The following is a 24,670-nucleotide window of genomic DNA, read 5'->3' on the forward strand; positions in this document are numbered from 1 at the left end:
TGAAGAAATGAATTGCATCCAGTGCTCTGTTTATCTATACCCAATAAAATCTGAAAGCAGCGACTTTGATGGTTGGTGCACAATAACCTTCTTGTGTCTAACGTTCCTATGCTGAAGCTTTCTTAAAGAAAACACAATTTTAGCAGAGAAGAAAATGAAGGGTAAGAAGCAAGAGAATGATTCTCTTGTACAGAAGGCGTAGAGGACACAAAAAAAAGACAGTTAAGAATGTAGATAAAAATGTAATCAGCAGTCAGTCACTTAAGTGCATTTCAAGAACATGATCGTTACTGTCTGGCTGCATTAAGATGCCACCAAAAAAAAAAAAAAACAAAAAAAAAAGAGATCTCAAACTGCATTAATACTCTACCAGCGTTTGTAGACCTGTCGAATGTGGCATAATCCGGAGTTCTTATGCTTTCAATGCTGAGAAGGTAAGATATCTTCAAAGAAAAGATGCAGATTGCCGTTTGAAGTATCAAAAGCTAGCATCTTTTCCACAGCCTCCTGCAGTTAGTATGCACACTTCATTAGGTGTTGAAAAATTTAAACTGGCTGACTCAATTAAAGAGCATGCAAATTGCACCTTATATTGCTGATCCTGTGCCGATATATTCTCATGGAGAAGTCTGTCAACATTCTTGTTGTCTCCAGTAGCAATCAGTATAGATGCTGCCCTTTTTACAACTTCCTTAGAAACTCCTAGAAATTTAGAACATCAGAAAACTTAAATTGAAGGAAAATATTTTCGTTGGCCTACCCATCCCTGCTCTTACTCACCAAAGCAAGTCGTTAGGGGCCTTATACAGGATATATACTAAGGCAAAAAAATGTCCTACAGGATTCCTTGAACTCCAGTTACTCCTGAATGCTGACACAATAGCTAATTCAAACTATTGTGAACATATATTGCTTAATGTTGAATATAATAGGATGAGCATATTATTGTTTTGATGTCAAGTTCACTTGTGAATAAAGCTACCATAGTTCATGCAAAACTTTTTCGTTATTTCACAAGCTTTTTTCTGCTGGAAACAATCATACTTCCGTTAAAGCCCAAAGGTCTGAAAGAGGTAAAGCATTTCCCAGATAGAATCTTCACCCAGCTGAAAAAGAAGAGCTTTTTAGTCTCTCAAACAGGAAAATGGCAATCACCCTTTTACTGATGAGAAGTAGGCGCAGTTGGAAGATGGTAGCTGGCATCCCCAATTCCTGCTAACCGTATTCAATACCAAAACTACTATCCTACCAGCTTCAGACAATCTGGTACGAGCTTATCTTCCAAATTCTTTAGTTGTGAAGAAGTAAGAATGGATTAATAGTCTATTTGTGATTATGCATGGAGGGACTATCATATCATGTTCACCCTATCCATCCACCAAAAAGTGCAGGTTCCTGCCGCTTAAATAGTGATCAGTTCAGATTTAAGTGGTCGGACAGTAGTATCTCCTTCTGAGACCATTACAGGGGAAAAAAAAAAAACAGATTCGTTTCTTTTTCTTAAAAGAAATCCCAAAATTTAGGTATGAACATGATATACAACTAGTCACTCAAGGAGTTGCCACCAATATAATATCATAAGAGCTTCAAGTACGAAAATATCATTATTAGCTTTAACTTTGATAAATGTGAAAATTATAGGGTAAGAATTTATACCATGATCCTGAACCAAATACATTTCATGACAAGTTAAATTCCCAGCTTTACAAGACAATATTAGAAACATACCTGCAAGTAATGCACAGTGTAATCCTGCAAGACAAATTACAGTAATTGACTTTTGGGTAAACAAACTGTGAATCTGTATTGGCTTCAAGAGATGGTTCAGCACTCACCATAGCTAAGATGTGCATGTCCAGGAACCAACCTGCCAGGCACAAGATAAGTAAGATGATTTACAAAACCTCACAAACAACACATGGCTGGACCCACGTGCTAGGAACTCTGTAGTAAGAAAGCAAAGAGTTGACAACAATATTCAGCAGAACAATCCCGATACCCCAACTCATAGTATTATCCTAGCACAATACATCCATTGTAGGAGACGGAAAATGTTTTATACATCACAAGTCCAGATGACTGATATCAGTGCCCTTATAAACAGAGAGATTTCAAGAAGAGAAACTTAATTACAGCCTTAGAATCCATGTGTTCTGTACATGAGGAACCATGGATCAAGATAATTAATTTGTCTCGTTTATTTAAAATAACATTAGATTCTACATTATATTAAAAACAAAACAATACCTATATAGAAATACAATGTCTTCAACATCTGTGCATTTGTCTTCTGGGCTTAGCACACTCATGGTGTAATACTTGATCTTGCTCGACTGTGGGCATTAAATGATGATGTTTGTAGCATAGAAGATCTAGACAGTTGTTCAAGCTCGAATTATGTGAAATATGAAGTATAAGCACAAATTCTGCTACCTCCAGTAAACAGCCACTTTCAAATATCTCACTCAAGTGAGTAGACAGCATAACCTGCACAAAAGTGGAGAATCCTGATATGAGAGGCAAGTTGTCACTTAAATAGACTTTGACTCCCCAACAAAAGGAAATAGTAAAAGGCCTCCTTCAGGACAGTGTACAAAAATTGACAGTGGTTTCTAAAAATTAACAGGGTTAAAACTTGATGATACTGGCAATCGTTTATCATAAATATATGAAGTTACTCCTAAAAATTACATCTAAACAACTAGTGCACATACTTTCACATTAGCGAGAATAAGCCATGTGCAAAGCTTTGATGTAGTGTCATTAACTCCCTAGGAAAAATGGAAAGGAATATAATGAACGCAAATGCAGAAAACACTCTTTGATGGGTTAGGCCATTTTAAATCTATTTATATCTCCTAGCCAAGAAGGCAGCTACTCGAGCCCCACATATGCTTTATCCAGTTAGAAACTCTCATTAAACTCATCCAAAGTTGGTAATAGCAGGAGCACTGACAACCTGATAGACAAAGAATACATCCCCTTGCCAAGTAGTCCCTCTGTCCCAAAAAGAAACAGATCATTCTGAGGATCACATTGTTTAAGTAAGAGTTGAAAAAGGAGATTTGTGTATCTTTGAACTATTGCCTCAAAGTAGTAGCTGAGGATCGGTGATTCTGTGAGATCAATAAAGAGGGTAGGCACTCATTTCATTTCATTCACAAAGGGAGTCTTATTCTGAGATATCCAAAAGAAAATAGGGGCAAAATTTTAATGAATTACTTTGCTTGAAGCTAGGATGTCGAAAGGCTGTAAATATCAAACCTTAGGAGGATTATCGCATTTAGCGAAATAATTTATGGTTCCACCAAGGAGACCAATGCCGTCTGTAATTGATATGTAGGAGATGTTAGACACCAGCACCAGCAACCATACAGTCACTAAGAAATCATGCATTTTCAGAGTAGCTTACCTTCAGATAGAGTTCCTTTTCCGAATTCATCCACCAGACATAAAGACTGATAACTTGCATGCCTGGAGATAGATGAAAGTATACAAAAATATTAATAAATCTACTCTATAAGATCATCCATGCTACAGGTTTCAGTCTCGGGTCATTAATACCGTCTTGACACACTACAATACAAGACAAAAAAGGCCCGGGAAAATTCCAACTATCTGTGATTTTCTAGCATACCTCAACATCATGCCCACTTGCTGGAGGTCAATCATAAATGTTGATTGTTCTGCGGTCATAAACTTACTTCCCATTGCACAGAATATCCTAAGTTAATGAGTTCACAGCATTATTGCAAATTGGAATAAAATAAACTGCCTCATGAGAAGGATGATCGAGTGACAAGATTGGAGAAGAAAAGATGAAACCTATCAGTTAAACCCACTATAGCTGAATCTGCTGGTACAAAACTTCCAATGTGAGAGAGGAAAACAATCAACGCAACCTGGAACACACAAGCGTACACATAAAAAGTGGATAAGCAATTGCATTATAAGTGAAAATGCTATTTAGCCATATAAAATTTTCATGCTTTCTAAGACAATACCAGGTACCAAGTTGCTGCATATACGAATTACAGATGGGATAATGATGAACACGATGCTTTTAAACAACATACACAAGCTTTGATAAAACAAACAGTAAAACCATCCTTGGTTTGTTTATCTGCTATGCTACTAAGTGTCACCAAACTTGCTTATACACATCTCCTGGTACCTGATTAACCATTTATGCATGCTTTTCACTTTGTCGAATTTATCCCATGAAATTAACTATTTTTCTATGCGTGGACCAGATCAATTTTAGATGGTCGATCCCTTGCAGAGCCCTGACTAAAAGGAACAGACAAACTATAACAAAGAAAAGGAAAAGAAGAAATACATGAGTGGTGATAATAAAAGAATGAAGGATTCGTTGGAGCTGCACAAAGAAGGTAAACACTTAAGTCTGTATATAACTGTGTTAAATAGACACCTAAAAATATGTCCAGGCTGGGAACAATTAAAGGACATAAAAAAAAAAAAAAGGAAAGGAAGACGGATTATGCCCAGAGGATGATTGAGGATGTATTTAGCTTCAAACAGAAGTTAAAATCCTACACGAGGAAATCTAAGGAAATTAATTTTCACCGGAAGAAAGGAAGTCAATTCTTACAGACCTGCTTTATGTAGATACTTTTCCCCGAATAATTAGGACCAGTGATGATATTGATTCTTCCTGGTGGGCACAAGTGCATGACTTCTCCTTAGTAGCCAACATGAGTGACAAATCTCGATCCAATTAATTCAAAAGAAAATTCGCTACAAGTACCTTCATCCAGAATCTTCGTATCATTGGGAATAAATGTATCAACTGTCATTTCCTGCAAAACATGCCTGACAGGTAGCAATAACAAAGCTTCATAACATCTTAATGGACATAAATACAACGAAGGTGTAGCTTAATCTGCATAGCTGCTCAAACCTTCCATTTCTTATATCTAGCACGCTTTCTGAAGTCAAAATCGGCCTCACATAGTTGTTCTGGCGAGCAACCAATGCTAATGACAAAGAGCTACATGGTAGTCACATAGTGATCAGAACAAGGAGTAGCATAGAAGGAAAAGTACAGGGACGATGAGGAACCTGAGCAGTAAAATGGAGTGAGCAGAAACTGAAGGGTTCTCACCAATCAAGCTCAGCTGTAAAAGTAACAGCTTTGAGTAAAGGATCAGAGAATTGAAGAACGTGAGTGACGAGATCTCTGGTAATAGCTCTCTCCATGTCTACGAAAAATGGATCAGTAGAAAAAGAGAACGGAAGCATCAGAGACAATGAACAATAGCACATCAAAACAAGCAAGCGGCAGATGTGTGCCATAAGCAGAACACTCTCAAGAAGAAAGCTACTATGAGTAATTTGCCTGCAGTTCATGGTCAATATCAATACAGTACTTATGCTGCTATAACATGTAATGTTCTTTGAGAATCAGCAATAGCCCCAATTAGTTTTAGGTTGGATGCATGTAAATCCTTCCTGAAACTTACCCAAAATTTTGTGATATATATCTCCTAGAAGGTCATCCAGTTCTCTTGTCTTTGCAGTGCGATAGAAAAACTTCTTGGAGTCTCCATCTTCATCAGAGAACTAGAATTTTACCAAACATAAGCATTGCAAATATCAATAAGCTCTTTGTTGCACAAATGATAAAAATGCAAGGTATATATTTATATATAAGTGGATTACTTACAGCAAATTCAAAATCCTGAAGTTTTTCTAGAATGTTATCATTGAGTTTGTCTTCAAAAATGCACATTAAGTAGCCTGCATCATATATCAAGACAACTTTGTTTGAAAGCTCAGGCGCATCTGAACAAAATCTGGAAAAATTTGTCTTCTGAAACTCAAAAGGTTACATAATATTCAAAACAATAAATAGTTGGATTCAGTCCCTTCATCTGAAATGAGTATATTCTATCCAGTTTCATAGATCTGTGATTCCTCAGACCTATTCCAAGTTTAGAAATCTGCTGAATCATGACAATTGCATATACTTATTTGTTTCAACCTTAAGTTTAAGAAGGAAAAAAATAGTTTGCCAATTTATAGGACTCGATGTCTCTCTCATAGCTAGTAAAAATAAGTGGTTTCCTGTATCATCAGTTGGCTTTTAGTTTCTGGAGTGCATAACCTCATAGTGAAGCCATTCTTCAATATAAAGATGGAAAAAACTATAGAAGTTTGGTGCATTCCCGGGAAATAACAATTGACAACCAAGCTTATCAGGGAAAATCAAATTGTAAATGAGGTCAATGGAATAACCTCAAAGCCCAAAACTTATCCTACTGAAACCATACAAAATTAGCATTGACTACCAAAAGCACCACGACAAAATATAAAGCCACCATATAAGCTCAAACCAACCTATCTGGTGTATATAAACGATACAAGGGATGAATTTCTCCCCAGACATATGAGGTAATCTTGCGAGTTCCAATGATGAAACCTGTAAGTGCAGGTATTTTCTTCACATTGAGTATGTGTTCCATATTTTATTCAAACACTATGACTGCAGAAATATAGCACCTCTTCCAGAAATTCTGGCAATTCCTCGTATATTTGCCTCAGCTCATCCAACTGCATGGAACAAGGAACTAAAGCCACAAAGGATAGCAAGACACTTGGAGGAATCACTTAAAGATAGAGATACTTCCTTAAAATCAGTCTAAATCTATGAAGATGTCTCACCTCACCACAAAAACCATCTTTCACTATCGTGTCATAACCCTTATCTTTACTTCGATTTACATCTATAACTCCCATGACCTACAAAAGGCTCAACCAAACACAAAAATCAACAAATGAACAATACATGAGGAAAGAACTAGAAAGTTCAGAAATCATTGGAGTACAAGTTTGCAAACTCAGGAATAACTATGAATGCAAAATCATGTCCCTGTAACATATGGGCTCTTGATTAGTCAGCGAACTGATAGGTTGTCCTTAATCCTTTCCTAAGGCCATCCAAGCATGAGGTCCTATAGGCTAAAACTAAGGGCCCATTTGGTTGTGTTTTCAATGAGATTTTTTCCACTTTTTACTATTTGGGTAGTTGGGATTTTGTTGGTCAAGCCATTTTCATTGAGAATGCATTCTTATTTTAATTCTCAACTTTTTGAAATTATAGGTCAAATGGGTTTGTCATACTTGTCAACATGTCTTTTCTTGCTTCAAATTCAATTAAAATTGTTTCAAATGGCAAGACTCACTTTGATTATTTTATAATTTTACATGTTCAATCAATTTGGTCATCTGTCACATCAAAAATACATATACCTATATTCAACATAAAAAACCAATAAAGCATTTCTACACATTTCCAATTGTTGGAAACTGAAAATGAAAATGAAAACACAACCAAACGGGCCCTAAAATTTCATTTTCAAATACCTGATATGCCACACAGAGGATCATGTCAGTAAGTTTGCGGTGAAAATTAAAAGTTACACTAAATACTCGATCACTCAACTCCTGATTACAGCACAATGGTTATTCATATGCAGTCCTTAAGGGTTGAAATTGGAAGCATTACAGGAGGTCAACAACCAACTATGTCAACAGAAAAAGCTTAAAGTCAACAGAGAAAGAAAACGTAAAATAGATAGAAATCAAAACACACCAGCTCATATACATAGGCCAGATCAGTAGACATGTAATGACCAGCCTGCAATGTAATATATGCAAGACAAATGAATAAAATCATTGATAAACTACATAAAGAAGTCAAATAACATGGCAAAAAGAAGATGATGACATAAAATATTGTTTGAATTAATGAAGAGATTAATCAGTAGTTATACCTTCTCAATGATATCCAAATTTAAATGCTTCAGTTGCTCTCGAAGTGTTTCTGAAATCCCTACTTCAAATATCTTGTTTATGTGCAGCAGTGAACATATGCTCTAAAAAGAAAACTCAATGTTTACATTTATAAAGGAGGTAACAAGAGTGACATGACATGTAATAAAAAAGGATAACAGGAAGAATAACACATATGGGTCACCCTATCGGCATACGATGTGACGGTTGAGTGATGTTGCCACATCAAATCTTATCCATGTACATGTGTTGTTGCATCATGTATCCATTTGATCTAGATCTCTTATAACACAGTTTCAACTTCAATTTTCTCAACGTGTCAAATGCACCAGCAATCAGGCTCAAACAGAAACTAAATAGACAGTGTGCTCTAGATACTTAGTTGTGCCATTTTATGTGCTTTAAAACTTTTGGACTCATCTCATATGCCACAATTCTTAGAGTTGCATTTCGTTTCTTTCTATATTCTGGCTTGACCTTCCTCAAACTCTTGGCAAGAAAATCACAACGAAAAGTTTCCTTCAAATCTAAGAGTGGGAATAAAAGTGCCTGAGGCATAAAGAAGTCAGTCAGCACATAATCTGGTATCTAAATCATTTGCAATCATGATAAATGCAAGCTGAACCATGAACCACCTCCTTTAATGCAGATAAATGAAGCAAAAGCAATGGGAGAGCAAGAAAGAGAAAGATGAATCAAATTATTGCTTCAAAGAACCCTCTATATAAGCATTTTCTAGATGAAGAAAGTGATCAACCCCAGAAAAGAAGCAGGGTTTGCCATCAACTTGTCAGATTATTAAATTTTTTACTTTGTGAATTGAGAGAGAATAAAGCCATACCTTAAGAAATGACGTCCAGTCACTACTTGTACATACAGAGCTTGGAGAATTGATTTTCTTTAAAAAATTCAAAATACTGGAATTAGAACTGAAAAGATAAGAAGGCGTATAGAATTTAGAGAAAACAATGCATCCTTCAGGGCTGGGCGATAATTGCAGACACCCGTCAACTTACAGAGGGTATTGCACTTACCACCAAACTATCAATTTATGCAGACAACTTCCCTACCTTTGGAAAATGCCCCCCCCCCCCCCCCCCCCAAATCAAATTCCGTTTCTGGCTGAATATTTTCCATGTTCTAAATATGTAGGTTATGTGCAATTACCTGCTGAACTTAAAAAGTTATGAATTAACCACCTAAACTATCTAATTCTCATTCTCCATCATTGACGCCTTATTTTGGTTGGATAAAGTGGAATGTTTCACCAAAATATTATCATGTATTATTTTCTTACTTAAAATGGACAATTTGGTTAATTAAAGTTACCTATTTCTATAGTTATTTTGTCCTAAGTTTATTAGACATTGAAAATCAATTTATGGTTACTCCCCAAGAACTGTTGTAGCATATAAATGCATGTCCATTTATCTATGGAGTAATATGGTCATTTGGAATTTAAACTGGATATGAATAAGAGAGTCTGTGTTCTTTTGGTATATATGGGCAATAAAAGGCATTTTTGTAGAACCTTTTTCTTTTATATATTCATAAATTTATATACCTTGTCTACATATATCATAACAATGATTGAGGAATAACTATAGAATTATCTTTTAATTATCTCACACACATAAAATTACTTGAGTTGGTTAAAATATCCCCATATGATGCAAATGAAAAGCTTATGACAATACTTTGCAGCAAAAACTCCACCACATTTATCCAAAAAAAGTATTTTGTAGTCCAACTAGTTTAGGTAGTTAAACTTACATTTCTTTAAGCTGACGAGGTAAAAATGCACACAACTCAAAGTAATGCAAAAAACTCCAGAGGAAGATTTTATCTGAAATGGAATCAAGGGTGAAATATTCTACAGATATATTGGAGGATCGTCTAGATGAATTAATATTTTGGGGTAAAGTGCAAACCCTCCTATAATTTGTGAGGGTGTCTGCATTTAACCAAAAAAAAAAAGAGAAGAAGAAGAAAAAATCTTGTTAATGTGGAAGAAGAAAAAAGATTATTACAAGGTTTGCGTCAATGAAATAGCACATATTCTTGTTTTTAACTAAATATCAAATGATACTATGGGCATAATACTGTTGAAATACATTTACCAGGAGAGCTAAGAGGAGATTCTGCACCTTGAGTATGTGAGGAATATCTTTCACAGACTTCAGAGTTTGCCGCAAAGAAACCAACAATTCTTCAGCACAAAGAAAGAAAGATATCTGATTTATCAAGGGGAATACTTTCACTCAATGCTGATAAGGATACAACATTCATGTTTACAAAATGATTTAATGTGATCAGCAGTGACAATTATCATCTCAATAAATACATAATACCTTCACACGCTTAAAGCCTCATTTCATCTGAATCCTCTTATTTTCATTCTTATGGATCTTTGCAGTACTTTGGTCATGCTCAGCACTAAAAAATTAATATCAACAGTATATGCTAAGCACAAATGACGACAATGAATATATGTAGCTAAGACAAGGATACAGTATTGAGGCGAATATTCAACTTTTCAAGGTCAAGTACAGGCCTCAGGAACCAGTTCCTGGTCAAATAGTACTGTTAGCCGAAATCTCAACAAGGGCAAAGACCCAGCAGTGTTATATCTCTGGAAGTCATTTTACCTTAATAGACGTCTGCCCATAGGTGTTACACACTAAAAGGATGCGAAAATATTAGTCTCGATAATTTCTTTCGAGGGCCAATAATCTGAGAAATTATTATGTGGAAGATATAAAAGAAGAAGTTTCAGGAGACCTTATTCATCATCCCATATACAGAGAACCTGCAATCACAAATATCAGTGAACATTTCTTTTAAACATGAGCCAATGGGCTCAAGTGATCGTTCTGATTTTCCCCTTTCTTTTGCTCTAACTAAGCTCATATGGCTTGGACATTCATTTAAGACAGATCAAAAGTGTGTTTCGGCATTTACCCTTCCTTTGCTCTACCAATGCCCATGTGACTTGGATGCTTGTCAGTTTGGAATATCTGCAATGCCTCATGGGCAGCAGAATCAACTTTGAGGAAGTTGTTTCTTATCTTGTTTGTTAAGATATACATCTGGGATGTGAATCTAGCTTTCTGCAACAAAAATAGATATAGAAGAAGAGAGAACTTAACCCGGAAATTTTGCTTTAATGAGTAACAGACGGCAAAGATACAGTGAAATCTCAGAAACTGAATTTATTGCAATTGACACATTCCCACTTTCCTTCGCTTCAAGGGTATCTAGTACCCTCTCATTCTCTAATATGGCAAGAAGTCCCCCACTGGCACGAACTTGAACATCACTGCGCACATCCATCATGGAACTAAGCTACAGTTGAACAAAAGAACATAATCACTTGCATCAGAATTTATTTTAAACCAAGAAATGATCCAATATTCTAATGTCTTGAGTCCTAAAAGAATTCATTATTTCTTCATATAAGCTCATCTTCCCAAATATAGTTAAAGCTCGTCAAACCATAATTTGGAAAAGAATTCAAGGCATGAGTCAATCATAAATGTGTATTACAATCTAGCAAGTAAATCAAGACTACTGACAACTGAAAAAGCAAATATCCAAAAGTCATAATCAAAGAGTTGAAGAAGGAAAAAGACAACATATAGGTCAAGCTGAACTATTCAACTCACATAAGAGACCCTTTCTTTGATATTCAACCCTTCATCCATTCCAGTTACACGCAGGTACATTAATCTGTTTGATGCAATAAAACATCAAAAACAGGTATTACTAGAAATACTTGGTAGAAACAAAATATCCGACTCCAAAGTTGATATCACAGGCTATAAATCCATCTAATGACATTTTAAAAAAAAACACAAAGTATAATCCTTAATGTCCTGGCCGTCTGCCATCCGATAGTGCCAACTGCCAACAACTGACCAGATGCCAAAAAACTTGAGTTGAGAAGTTAAACTATTTTTTATTCTGATGGCCACATCACCAACATGTGAATTGAATTGCTTAGAAGCTTTTAACAAGAAACATATAAATCCCCATAATGCACTTTCTGATCAGCTTGCAAACTGACTCCATCTTTGGAGGAGTACTCGGTTGATCAACTAGAAACTGAAAGAATCAACCAAAGAAAGTTCATTTCTTAAGATCTCTTTTTATAGGTGTGACCTAAAATTACAGAGTAAGGATATTTTGTGTTTGATGAAAACATGAAAAGGACGGCCAAAATTTGCCAGAGTTAATTACCAGAGACCATTAAGTGCATATGATGCAGCAGCTAACAGTTGCTAGAGACCATGTGACCTTTATCAGCTTAGCAAGACATGTCAAAACTTGGATGAAGATACAGGTACAGAGTTCTGCTATTATTTTTTTACCTATGCCATGCTTGCTCATAGCTGAATAATGAACTTTTTACGAGCTTTACTGTTGGAGCTTCAGCATTCCCATCTGCATTAATTCTTGAAATTAGGGGATAAAATGTGCCAGCAGAAGGTTGAATGAGATATCAAGTTCTAAGTGGTGTACCATTGTTTTGTAGAGCAGCCAAGAAGGATTGTTCGCACTTGGTGCTGGTATAGATTATGCATGGTTGGGCTTGGTATTTCACTAGCAATCAAACGAAATTATGAAAAAAGAAAAAAGCATGAAACAGAGCTAACACACTACTTGAACATTTCTTTTTAAGTACCCATCTCAACTAAAGGAAAATCCTCATTGCCATCTTCCCAGAATTCCAGAACATGAAGTTGACATATGCTTGAATCATAAAAAGATATTCCAACCCTGTTGAAAAGGCGTATTCACGTCAGTAATTTAATCTTCTTAATTTGACCTATTTGACCTCTTATTCAAATATTAAGGCAGAAAGAGGTTTACCTTTGGCCATGCATGATACATGCCATATACACCTGTTACATGAAAGTAACGAAAAAGAAAGATGTTATGCAGCGAAAGTTATTATAGCAATGCTTACTAAAGTAAGAGAAAGCATGAGGTAAGAATGAGGCACTATGCAGACAAGTAACTGCCTTTTTAAATGCATTTGATATTTCTAAAGGCACATAAAAGACTGTTAGTTTTTAAATGTTAAATTAAGGACTCAAAAGGAAAAAGAATTGAATTCTGTGGATGTTTTCTGTCACAACTTCGTATTTGTAATTTTTCTTTTACAGATCTGTTCTCTAACTTTGCCGTCTATATCCTCCATTCTAATTCTAGTGATCCCTCTTTCTGGCAGTTGTGTATTAGCACCTCCGACATCTGCTTTTTCACTTTTGTTCTGGAAATCATTAAAAAATTTATAGAGTACAGTGAGCTAGCCTGTGAATAATATCTATCGAAACTCCAGGTTTGAAACTTTCATGCAAAACATTTACACCTTATCCTATTTAATCTAATAATGTAGATCATGGCGCTCTTTTTCTGCCCTGCATCTTGCTCGTATAGTCTACTTGTCAGCAAGCCTTCAAATGATTGACAGAATTTCGATTTGATACGGAAATGTCAAGATAAAAACATCTCCCTAAACCAAGTATTCCAATGTCAGTTTTCCAAGGATCCATTACTTTTGATCCATCACAAAAGTGAATGCAAATAAAGTTCCAGAAATACTTCAACGGGAAAGTGGAAACTCAATGCCAACTTAGTAATTAACTTAGGCATGTAATATTTTTTTTCCGGAAAAAAAAAAAAGAAAACCTTCACTCAATCATAATGAGATTGCAGATGTTGCTTAACCATAAAATTTTCAAATTCTCCAAATTAGGAAAAATATTTGTAATAACGCTGTTCTATTTTGTTCAACCAAACACAGAAACTGCAGAACGAAAACAAACCATAAAAATAAGTTAAATACACAAAATCGGCCGAATCAAATAATCTCGCAAACTGAAACCGAGACGGTGTTGATAACCGTTACACGTTTAAATTCTAATACATCCCATACCTGAGACTCCACATCTGTTTCGTCGACTTCTTCCATAATTTTTTTGAGGCCTGAGATTGAGAGAGACAGAGAAGAGCAGCGAAGAAAATTTTGAAATCCGTAAAATAAAAGACGAAAGAGGTTCACGCGGATTTTTGGAGCGAATGGCGTCACTTAACTGCCACTCTGACAGCTTTCCTTATTCAAAAATTCAAACAAATTCTTATATTTCAAAGGGAAAATGGCATGGGACACCCCTGTCAAATAGGAAAATTGCTAAAAACCTACTTATATTTTGAAAATAGCTTAAAAGCCCTCTATGTAATATAAAACTTGCAACTCCCCCCTCCACCTCAGAAATAGATGGAGAGTGACCTGCACGCGCTAGAAGTTGAATTAAAGAAGTTTTTTGAAATTTTTTTTTTTGTTTGAATTAACATAAATGCGCCTTTACAGTAGCTGCTTCTATGATTATATTACAGGTAACAAAATTTTATTTGTTCTATTTATTATTTTTTTTGTAATTCCTTTGTATGAAAATTGAAATGCTTTGTTATTAATAATTTTTCTTTTATATTTTGTAGAATATGTTATGCTTTTAGAAGATCTTCGTCGAAAGAAGGAAAAATTGATTTAAGATAAAAAAAGAAAAAAAAGATTCAAAATATTATTGTAAAAATATGCTGCAATTAGAATTGTAGGTTCAACCAAAGAAAGTGAATGAAAATTTATTCTATAATTGTAAGACAAATAATTTTATTTATTTTTGTTGGTTGGACCTGATTAGTATTTCTAAAAAAGTTTCACAGTCAAGTTCAACGACGACACAACCAACAGTTGAAGAAGAAGTTTATTCAGAAAGTAGAACAATCGAAAAAATTTTAAAAACGTATTGTCCATTTGCCATGAATTAACAGTGAATATAAAAGCGTTAGAGGAAATCAAAGAATGATGAAGACATTTTTTGTGCTTGTTATTGTTTTGGTAATTGCCATAGTATTGAAATAAATTATGTATTTGTACTCGTTGATCTTATTAAATGAATTATTTTCACGTTATGAAATAGCTTGTATTTTAACTCAGTTGAATCTGTTGAGAAAGTATCAAATATTGTCAATAATAGTTATATATTGGATGCTACGAAAAAGCTATTTATATGAAAATTTTATAACGATATTACTAATTTTCATTTTAATCAATAGAAAGGGTTAAATTTATGAGTTAGAACTGATGAGACAATATTACATTATAATTACCTATCAAATTAGTGCAATTGCTGATCATATCTCTACTTTTATATAATTAAAAATTTTCCTCTGTACTTCTTCCCTTCTCTAATATAAATGATAAAGTTTTAAGGTCGGATTCGAATCAATTACATTTTATATTTTTAGAATAAAATATTAACATTCCGTTAAGTTTTTAAATATAGTAATTATACTATATTAGCATGCATGAAAATCACGTCAATCCCTTTTAGAAAAATTCTAACTCGGACCAGAGTCGATTCCCCCTCCAAATTCCTGAGGAATTCATGTCATTTTTCATCCGTCTATGGAAAGGGCGCTCTTCACCCATCGATTAAGGGGTTGGATTTTCTATACACATAATATGTATATATTTATTGAAACAAAAGATACAATTAACGGCTGCTAATTGCTAATAAAGTATTGGCATTGAATGAATTAATTCTGAGTCGGGTGGTCTTATTGCAACCAACCAAAATCAATAAAACCAAGAAGAGGATGGATTGTCGTAGCTCATTATACACTCATCAAAAACTAAGGAACATTTCGCTATTCAAATTCAAAAACTCATCTCGTTGCATGAGCCTCCACTTCTCGGCCTCATTGCTTTTACTTTCATCTTTCATCTTCAGCCGGATTTTCCCCATCCTTATTTGCCTCTTTGGATCGGAGATCCTTGAGAATAAGTTCCGGCACAACAAAATTGGCTACAAAGTATGCGAATAAACACACAGCACTGCCATCAACAAGTGTATATCAGAATCGTATAAATCATTTGATAATCACTTGTAACTGATCATCAGACGAAGACAAACCTCGTCTGGAGCAGCACCGATAGGTTTCCGGCGGCAGCTGGAGAAGTAGCGGCGAGAAATATGGGAGACGGCGGCAGAGATCTGGTTCTGAGAGACACGAAGGAGAAGCCATTTGGATTCAATCGCATTGAAGAAGGTTTACTTTCCCAGAATTGGTGTTTGTATTTGTGATGGGAGGGTAGTGGAGAGAGCTGAGACTGAGAATTGATGCACTTCATTTCGCGATTCAGTTTCTTAGTTGGGTAGTCTGTGGATAATGTATTGATATGATGATGATATGTTTTTGGGTGAGAGCCGTGGTGTAAGTGTAACCACCTAATCCTACGCTGCCGATGCAAGCGAGAGTTGAGATTTCTGTCCTCCGTCGTTAGATTTTCCAGACACTTGGTCCCATCATGAGTGAATTTTTCTGTCACCGGCCAAATGTTGACCAATAATTCCAATATACCATGAATTTTGAATATAAATTTAATATAATATTAAATAAGTAGTTAAACATATAAAAATAATGGTAAATAAGAAAACACAAAGAGAAAAAAGAGTGTGCTAGAATGGAAATCAAGAAACTCAAGTTCAAGTCGAACTTAAAATCGAGACAGTTTCACTCGCCTAGCACCCTTATTATTCACAACAATAACAATTAGGAAAAATTGAAGGCGGGTTTGCTCATACTCGGATAGAGCATATATATTTACTAAATATTAGGGGATGAAAATATTTGTTTTTGCACGAATAGATTTTTACAATTTATTTTGTAATTTTAAATTTTTCCAATCAATTTATCGGAAAAATTGCATGTACATGGCCCAATGAATTCTACGGGATCGACATAAACTCTCCTCTTTGACAATAAAAGCTTTGAATGTGTCTTGTCCTATTTTAGCAATCATCTAGGATCTAATTATCCGATCAATTTCGCCGACACTGGCTACTTCACTGGTCATATATATAAATCATAATCAAATATATGTGGATATGTCTATTTATAGCAAGGCGCGTTTAGGTTCATGTTATAGCAATTCCTCCATGAATTAATGGTTCAACTAACACGTTTCGAATGTTGTCTTTTAGTTTATGGTTTAAATTCTGTATATTACGTGCATGTATGTAAGTTATATGGGAGAAATCAATTGATCAAATATTTTCAAGTGTAAGGAAAATATCAAAATAAATTAGGGTATGTGTTTTTTTATGAGTTTTAAATTTCTCGAGATTGATCAAATTCGAACTTAAATTGTGAATATTATAGGAGGTGTTAGCATATGGGAACAACACTAAGAATACCTTCCTATAGATAATTTCTCCAAAAATCAAACTATCAACATATCCTAATTTCTTAGGGGCAAAATGCTTTTTGATTCTCATAAAATAAAGGTAGAATTTATTTTGGTAACATAACTATGACATGTGTCGCTTTTAGTCCCATAAAACTCATAATCATAAATTTTTAGTTCAAAAAAGTCATGTGCATTGTAGTTTTAAAACTAAAAAAACTAAAAAGGCATTCTGATTTTGGGACTGAGAAGTTCTAAAAATCACTTTTTTTCGGAAATAAAATCGCCCTGATTTTGAGTTTTATAGGATTAAAAGTTTCACCTGTCATAATTACGGTACTAAAAGAAATTCTACCCTTATTTTATGGAACTAAAAAAATATTTACCCCAATTTCTTAGATTCCTACCTCTATCTAATACTATAACTTAGCTTTTGTTGGAGGATCATTGCAAGGACACCTTCAACCCATCATCGATTTCTCTATTTTCAGATTATTAGCCCTATAAAGATTTGGATCATTTGATCATCGAACATCAACCTGTTGGATCAATAGGTATATAAGTTATTTTCATACGTAAATTTGATATTTCTGATATAAGTAATATAAGGAATAATTACATCTATATTTCTTAATTTATGATTTATTTATACACATCATCCCAATCTTTTACAAAATTACACACTTATGAGAAACATCAATATTATTTATACAACTTACTCCTGCTTTTTGAACATTAATTATACATACATCACAAAAAAATATGCGTAATTTATATAAATAGACTATAAATTAGCGAAAATATACATAAATGTGATGTGTATATGAATGAATCAAAATTCAAATATATAGTAAAAATAGAACGAAATACCAAAACGAGCAAATGAATACCTCAACAAAGTTAACAAAAAATAATTGGTTCATATAGAACAAAAATACCAAAACAAGCTAATAAATACAATACAATGCACCAAAGAAAATAAAATATTCTTACCAAATAAAATATGATTGAATTGAACCAATCACATAATAAATGTGATACAATCACCACGTGACTAGGTTTTTTTTTTTTTTTAAGAGTATACCAATCACGTAATAAGTGTATTTAATTAAATGAGAGGAAAATAAAGTAGTAGTGCGTATGCATATATATATATATATAGAGAGAGAGAGAGAAAAAGTAAATACTAAAGTGAGGGGCAGAAATCGGGCATCACAGGAGTTAGCTGTATCCGAATTTAGTTTGCATGAAAGAATTCATGCTTTTCCAGATCAAAAGGTCAACTGCAAATTGTGAGGGTTGAAAAAGTCTTTGGATAGAATGAAAATAGCAATCAACTATGTGACATTGTGTGGGGTAATTGAACTCGAAAGGAGAGTGGAGGTTTGCATTTGATAGAAATTTTAATTCAAATTCGATATAGTTGAATTGGGATCAATTGTATGATAAATATAATATGTTTGTCGTGTAATTGATGTATATTTTATGAATATAACCAATCACAAAGCAAATGTGGCCTATTTTGTAATTAATTTGATTCGACCATATTTAATTGGACCAACAATTTTTCTTGATCAAGAACTATATATATACATATACAGCTGGGTGCATTAATTATTTATCCCAAGAGAGAAAACTAAGTGGTGACCGTATTTAATTTAAATCTTCTCAACCATCTCTTTGAAAATATTGGCATTGCCCTTCTTTGGCCCTATATATACTCCCTCATTGTCACTCCCACCATTCATCCATCATCAATAATTAGCTACTGCTCTTCAAGTACTCATCAAGATGACTTGTAAGATTTTCCTTCTCCTGCTTCTTGGCGCTCTTTTTTGCACTTGTGGTGCAAGGAAGGGTTCTTTTGACGAAGAAAAGAACCTCTTTCACCGCCCTGGACTTGGTGGCATTGGGGCGGGAGGAGGCGGAGGTGGAGGATTTGGTGGTGGAGGCGGAGGGGGCTTGGGTGGAGGTTCTGGCGGGGGTGCTGGCTTCGGTGGAGGTGCGGGTGGGGGACTTGGAGGTGGAGGAGGATTTGGAGGAGGAGGGGGTGGAGGTGCTGGTGGAGGAGTAGGGGGCGGCTCTGGTTTTGGTGGAGGAGCGGGATTTGGAGGAGGAGCAGGGAGTGGTGGAGGACTTGGAGGAGGAGGTGGTGGAGGGTTTGGAGGCGGTGGCGGAGGTGGTGCTGGTGCTGGTGGCGGCTTTGGAGGTGGATTTGGTGGAGGAGCAGGAGGTGGTGGGGGGTTGCCCTGATCCTGAGACAAATATATATATGTTGGTCTGTGGACTATTATGCATGGAATTTGATTAAAGGTGAAGTGAATAAGGCAGGCTCTAGACCAGGAGCTCTATCTTTTGTAACAAGTAACAACAAATGTTTGCAGTATGTCGTCTTTTGTTTTAAGTATGGGTACTGAAATGGTTGCAGTGAAACATATTTCCACAAAATTCTTAATCACGAAAGTTTAATTTGGTATACATTAATCTAGCCTGACTTTTCCAATTTCTTACCGTGCTTGTATTTTCTCCGTAACACATTCCTCACATGCAAGCAGTACTCATTTTTGTCAAGATTTACATGCACAACTCTTGTTTTTTTTAGTAGATAGATGGCAATAAGATTCAGAGGTACGACTCTATTTGCTTTGGTTTTGATACGATGACCATCTTATATTAAAGTTTAACCATTAAAAAGAATAACTTAATAAGTTTAATCTATAGATTATCACTATGCGAGCTGTAAAGTCCAAGTACCATTTACGCGAATATGATAGGAAAAAAACGTATATAATTTTATATTTTATTTAATATATACCTATTGGTTTGAGTGAAAAGTTGTTCATTTTATAGGTTTTAAATTTAAGTTCTTTGAGCAAAGTCTCCTACAAGCCTTGGAAATGAGACATGTAGAAAGTATGTTACCATTCTAATCCGCAAATCAGTAAGCAATCGTGAAAAAATGAAATTAATTGAAAGAGGGCTATGATGAATGATAAAATGATAAGAGAACGTTTGAGAGCATAGTGTTTTTGTGCGGATGCTAGTGCAAAAATTGCGTTACACTTAACCAGGGGGAAAAAGACTTGTTTTTATGGCCATAATCATCCACAGAGTGAAGAAGGATGACCTCTTGGGACTTGGGTCAGTGGTTGCTGCAGATAGGCACTCTCAAATTTGGAAGCGGTTAACAAGGATCTTGAAAAGTTAGGTTCATTGAGGAATCCTTATACAGATAACTCTTATAATAGGAATAAGTCCTGAATTTTTTAGAGGGTTGTTGAGGTACGTGTGGTGATCTGCTTACATCCTTATGCCTCGTCACGAGTTACGTGGCCATCCTTTTCGTTTGTGGACAAATGGTTTTCCGCCATTTGTGTGTGTGGCCAATCTGGTAGCTTGCCAGGTTCAAGGGCACTCTCCTCATGGGCTGGCGACCCTTTATCGGAGCCCACCTCTGTCAGAAGTCTCTAATAGATACTTGGGCTGAGGGCCCCTTTTTTTTAGGCCTCATGTTTTCAGAAATATCTAATTGGGTTTTATTTAAAATCTCTTGTTTGGTTGAGTATAGTTTTAGGGCATCACATATTATACGCACAAAAATTTTCTAAAATTAAAACAAATAACATAATATTTACAATCATGACATGTATATATTAAGTAAAATATAAAATACAATATCTGGAATTCAATCCCTAATAGAAACTCCACAGTTGATAATTATCAACAATTATTACTTCTCCAATTCTCCTAAAGTTCACAGGAAATCCTTAGAGAAAACGAAGTGAAGGAAAATTTTGAATAATAAATGCAGACGGTTAAATAAATTAATAATAGTACAAAATGGTCCTAATTAAGTATTCAATATATTTTTCTCATCTCAACATAATTAACAAAGACCTATACGAAATACTATAGTTATATATATAATTAATCTAGTTGGGCCACATTAATAAAATCTTGATTTATTTATTTATCTTTTATCGTAACACGCGTTTGAGTAGTGTTTAGATGCTGATGAAGTATTAAGACTTGAAAGTGTGTAAAGGACTACTCAAACCACTATTTATCGCACGCTTTATGTACAATTTTTTTTCTAAATAAAATACATAATATTATTTTATTAGTGACGGCATGTGGGATAAATTCATTTAACAGGTGGGCCATTCTCTAATAGTTGAAACTAGGCAGTTGGCTGATGATCATGTGATGAAAAGTCTTCCATGCATGCAGACTGCAGTCTTGTCATGTGTTGAGAAAGCAGAAGATAGAGGTACAGGTACAGGTGGTTGCATTGCAATTTGCATTCATTAACTAATATGTCAAACACGGTTTATGGATGAGAAGAAGATAGCGCCATTTAAAGCATTCTAATAACTAATCATTTCTCACCTCTCATCATCATCACCAGTCAGTCAAACACGATTTCATTTAGAGTAATTTCTTCTTTTTATTTTGTTCTTGATCTCGGTTGCGTGCCACAGTCTGCACCACCACCGCAACGAATCTTGCTCGCTCATACTCATCCCTAGGGTTTTTTCTGATTTTGTACGAATTCAGCGATCTAGATAAACGATCTCACCACAGATTGCTAACTTTTCCAAGATCAAGTATTGGGTCCCTGAGAATAAAACAAGAACAATGAGCTCGTCGAGCACGTCCTCAACAACAACCCTCCGACGCTCAAGTTAGGTAGATTGAGGTAAAAGTATGCGATCACAAAGTTCAATCTAAAGGAATGTGGAACTGTTACCTCTAAATATGGCATATGGGTTTATTTATAGAGTACAGTTGGATACTGTTGACTGGGCCACGTGACCTTATCCTGCTGGCTAGTGTCCGTGATCGGACCGCTACTGTTGCCCGGATTTTCAAAGGCAGAGTTGGATCCGGGTCAGGTCCTTTTCGACCCATCCGACAGAAGAGGCGCAGATCCACAGTGAAAAGTCTGTAATACCCTTAATAAAGGGTGTTTACGATATTTTCCAACATATTTTACTAGATACCAATCACTTTCTTTGGTGACCTAGTCCCACCTCCGTTCCATGTTAAATCATGATAATCTCCAAAATTAGAGGGGAAAAATAAAAAGTACTTAAATACATATGGATAAGTAAATTAATGTAAGAAATTTAGGACTATTTTTTATTTCGAATAGTGATGAATGTCCACTATATAGTTAATTAATCATGAATTTTGTTCGACATAGAATAAATGAACCAAAAGAAAAAAAAAATTATGTACTAATTAAATTTGTGGAGATCGGCTGCCCAGATTCTAATCATAAATTACAAACTTATTTAATGAGTGAAATAAAAGAAAGGAAATCATCAAATAAAAAGAACCATGCATGTACATACTTCTCTTGAATAGTATGTGCATTGTACGTCATATACGATACTGTACAAATAATATTGTTTTTCTTATTAATGATTGGGCCTATCACCCATTCAAGTTGTTGGATAGCGGCCCATGGGCTTGCACAGCAAACCATTTTAATAAGTTTTAACCAATAGACTCTATAAGAAACACGCTTTTACTAAATATCCAGAGAAGCGCGAGTCTCGGCGGACCCCCAGTTTTGAGCAGGAAAATGCACTTTTCGATTTATAGATGAGTGTATTGTATTTTTGGTCCAATAATTTATGAATTTAATATCTTTGATCCACATTTAGTCTAGTAGACTAAAAGATGCTACGATGCTACAAGTTTTTAGTAGAAATACTATTACTTTTTTATCTTATTAGATCATATGTATTAAACTCATAAATTATGGAATAAAAATTGCAACATTTCCTGCATAGGGCAAAAAGTACAGTTTTCTCCACTTTTGAGTATACACAATACCACTCGTAACAACTTGAAATCTTTGTACCCTTTCCATTGTAGAAACGATTCTTCAGGTGGTCGTGGATTCCCAGTCTTAAAAACCAACCCACTTCCGACAGTGAACTGAATGTCTGTACTCTTAATACACAGTAATGATTAAGTGTGTAAATGTTGGAACTGCGAAAACTCGTGGTTGGAGCTCGTTGCGAAATTATGACTGCCAAAATCAGGTGATTTAATAGCTAAAGCCAAGAAACAGCTCCCAGTTTTCTTGAATCCATGTTTCAAATATGTTGGCGGATCGAGAGAATAAGTTCCCTCTTTATGTTTACGGTTGGGAAGATGTTGCCCCATTGGCCATTTCCCACATGCAGGGATTTCTGAAGCCTTATATCATCTATATAAATCCCCCCTTAGATCTTCGCATTGTTAGTCTGTGTAAGGATAAGTGAAGTGTGACGATGAAGATGTCTCCTAATAAGCTTCTCGTTTTTCTGTTTTTATGTGCCCTTTGTGCTGTTCATGCCAGAACATTGTCAAGCAACGGCGGTGTCTTTGAGAAGAAACCAGCGGATCTTCCTGCTGAAGACGGGCCGTCAGAGGATGACAATGGAGATGGGGGTGCATCCGACGAAACTCGCGGGAGAAGGCCAGGAATGGGCGCAAGCGTCGGCGCAGGAGTAGGGGGTGGAATCGACGTGGGGGCTGGGCGTGGATTGGGCATAGGTGGGGGATTCGGAGGTGGAGTGGGTGGAAGCGTGGGATTTGGTGGTGGACCAGGCGGTGGTATTCGAGCTGGTGGAGGGATTGGAGTTGGCGGTGATGGTGATGATAGCTCACGTGGCGGTATGGGTGGTGGACCAGGCGGTGGTTTTCGAGCTGGTGGAGGGATTGGAGTTGGCGGTGATGGTGATGGTGATGGTGATGGTGATGGTAATGGTAGCTCACGTGGCGGTTTGGGTGGTGAGGTCGTTGGAGGATCCCCTTGACGTAGGCTGTGCAAAAATCAAGTCCCCACTTCCCAGTCTAAAGCTATTTGGGTTTAATAAGGAGCAGGCGGCAATATTATGTATGAAAGTGGTACAGTAGTACTGTCTGTGTAGAAGAATGTTCGTGTGTCTTGAGAATGTATTATCAAGTGTCGCGCTCTATAACTATGTGCATGTCTTATCAAGCGTCCTGTCCACTGTCTTTTCAATCTCAATTTCCACATATGCTTAGTTATGTGGCACATGTTAAAAATTAATAAGGAGATATTAAAAACATAACAAAAATATATATATCTATACTCTTAAGCACCGTGTACATGGTTTGTTAAGGGTGGATTGGGCCGAATATCTACTCCCTTTTAGAGTTGAAACTAAGGGTGGCAGTATATGGTTTCCACCAAATTCATCTAATTTTGAGTTAGGTTATTTTTCATATAGGTTCAATATAGTTTTATTTAAATAAATTATGGGTCCTAAATGAATTTTTCATGTTTAATTTTCTATTAATTTACCAAAAGTAATTTTAATAGTATAATAGAACTGATAAAAAATATTAGTATATATTACAGTCATGAGTTCTTTATGGGTCCTATATGGATCGTTGATGGATTTTAAGTGGGTTGATGATGCGTTCTATATAGGTTGGTCATGAATTTTAAATGGAATAGTGATGTATACGGGTTGACGATGAATTTTAAGTTCATTATAATTGATTTAATTATACTATATATTACTAACTACTTTCACATTTTTATAAGAAACAGAAATTTTAAAATTTATTTAG

General features: G+C 35.4%; 2 protein-coding genes and 1 long non-coding RNA gene across 7 annotated transcripts; 1 reads left to right on the plus strand and 2 right to left on the minus strand.

Moving 5' to 3' along the window:
- Positions 1-216: 216 nt before the first annotated feature.
- On the minus strand, positions 217-14,082 carry MSH5 (MUTS-homolog 5). 5 transcript variants are annotated; one of them, XM_088876216.1, is made up of 34 exons: positions 13,757-14,045; positions 12,688-12,719; positions 12,500-12,594; positions 12,337-12,417; positions 12,186-12,258; positions 11,481-11,544; positions 11,006-11,160; positions 10,777-10,878; positions 10,597-10,624; positions 10,464-10,495; positions 10,327-10,384; positions 9,936-10,049; positions 8,657-8,713; positions 7,797-7,898; positions 7,616-7,660; positions 6,685-6,762; positions 6,523-6,573; positions 6,361-6,442; positions 5,687-5,760; positions 5,484-5,583; positions 5,126-5,222; positions 4,922-5,011; positions 4,769-4,833; positions 4,617-4,675; positions 3,826-3,902; positions 3,638-3,724; positions 3,413-3,474; positions 3,265-3,326; positions 2,434-2,487; positions 2,248-2,333; positions 1,836-1,867; positions 1,729-1,752; positions 587-702; positions 217-507 (listed from the first exon to the last, which is right to left on the minus strand). In XM_088876216.1, exons 1-34 carry the CDS (start codon positions 13,790-13,792, stop codon positions 421-423), a joined length of 2,457 nt encoding a protein of 818 aa, XP_088732342.1. In that variant the 5' UTR covers positions 13,793-14,045; the 3' UTR covers positions 217-420. The 5 variants fall into 5 exon arrangements, 4 of the variants coding, with proteins under 4 accessions (XP_088732342.1, XP_020554165.2, XP_088732343.1 ...); XM_020698506.2 differs by having other exon boundaries at positions 9,963-10,049; positions 13,757-14,042; XR_016063083.1 differs by lacking the exons at positions 217-507; positions 587-702; positions 1,729-1,752; positions 3,265-3,326 and having other exon boundaries at positions 13,757-14,081.
- A 1,242-nt stretch (positions 14,083-15,324) lies between these two features.
- Positions 15,325-16,178, minus strand: LOC105174880 (uncharacterized). Its single transcript, XR_016063313.1, has 2 exons — positions 15,798-16,178; positions 15,325-15,718 (listed from the first exon to the last, which is right to left on the minus strand). It is a non-coding gene; the product is annotated as an uncharacterized LOC105174880 (long non-coding RNA).
- Positions 16,179-18,801: 2,623 nt separating this feature from the next.
- LOC105175150 (uncharacterized) lies at positions 18,802-24,071 on the plus strand. Its single transcript, XM_088875937.1, has 2 exons — positions 18,802-19,307; positions 23,576-24,071. Exons 1-2 carry the CDS (start codon positions 18,863-18,865, stop codon positions 23,884-23,886), a joined length of 756 nt encoding a protein of 251 aa, XP_088732063.1. The 5' UTR covers positions 18,802-18,862; the 3' UTR covers positions 23,887-24,071.
- Positions 24,072-24,670: the final 599 nt, after the last annotated feature.

This window comes from Sesamum indicum, linkage group LG12 (genome assembly GCF_026168435.1).
Source record: "Sesamum indicum cultivar Baizhima isolate 11 linkage group LG12, ASM2616843v1, whole genome shotgun sequence".
NCBI lineage: Eukaryota > Viridiplantae > Streptophyta > Magnoliopsida > Lamiales > Pedaliaceae > Sesamum > Sesamum indicum.

What these genes read in the sequence shown, in the direction of transcription:
- MSH5 (XM_088876216.1), bottom strand. Translation starts at nt 13,792, where the DNA reads ATGGAAGAAGTCGACGAAACAGATGTGGAGTCTCAG. An exon ending in TGAATATTCGCCTCAATACT is followed by an intron (nt 10,050 to 10,326) that starts GTATCCTTGTCT and finishes TTGATAAATCAG; the next exon opens with ATATCTTTCTTTCTTTGTGC. An exon ending in TTCAGGATTTTGAATTTGCT is followed by an intron (nt 5,584 to 5,686) that starts GTAAGTAATCCA and finishes GTAAAATTCTAG; the next exon opens with TTCTCTGATGAAGATGGAGA.
- LOC105175150 (XM_088875937.1), top strand. Translation starts at nt 18,863, where the DNA reads ATGACTTGTAAGATTTTCCTTCTCCTGCTTCTTGGCGCTCTTTTTTGC. An exon ending in TGGTGGAGGAGCAGGAGGTG is followed by an intron (nt 19,308 to 23,575) that starts GTGGGGGGTTGC and finishes GCGTCGGCGCAG; the next exon opens with GAGTAGGGGGTGGAATCGAC.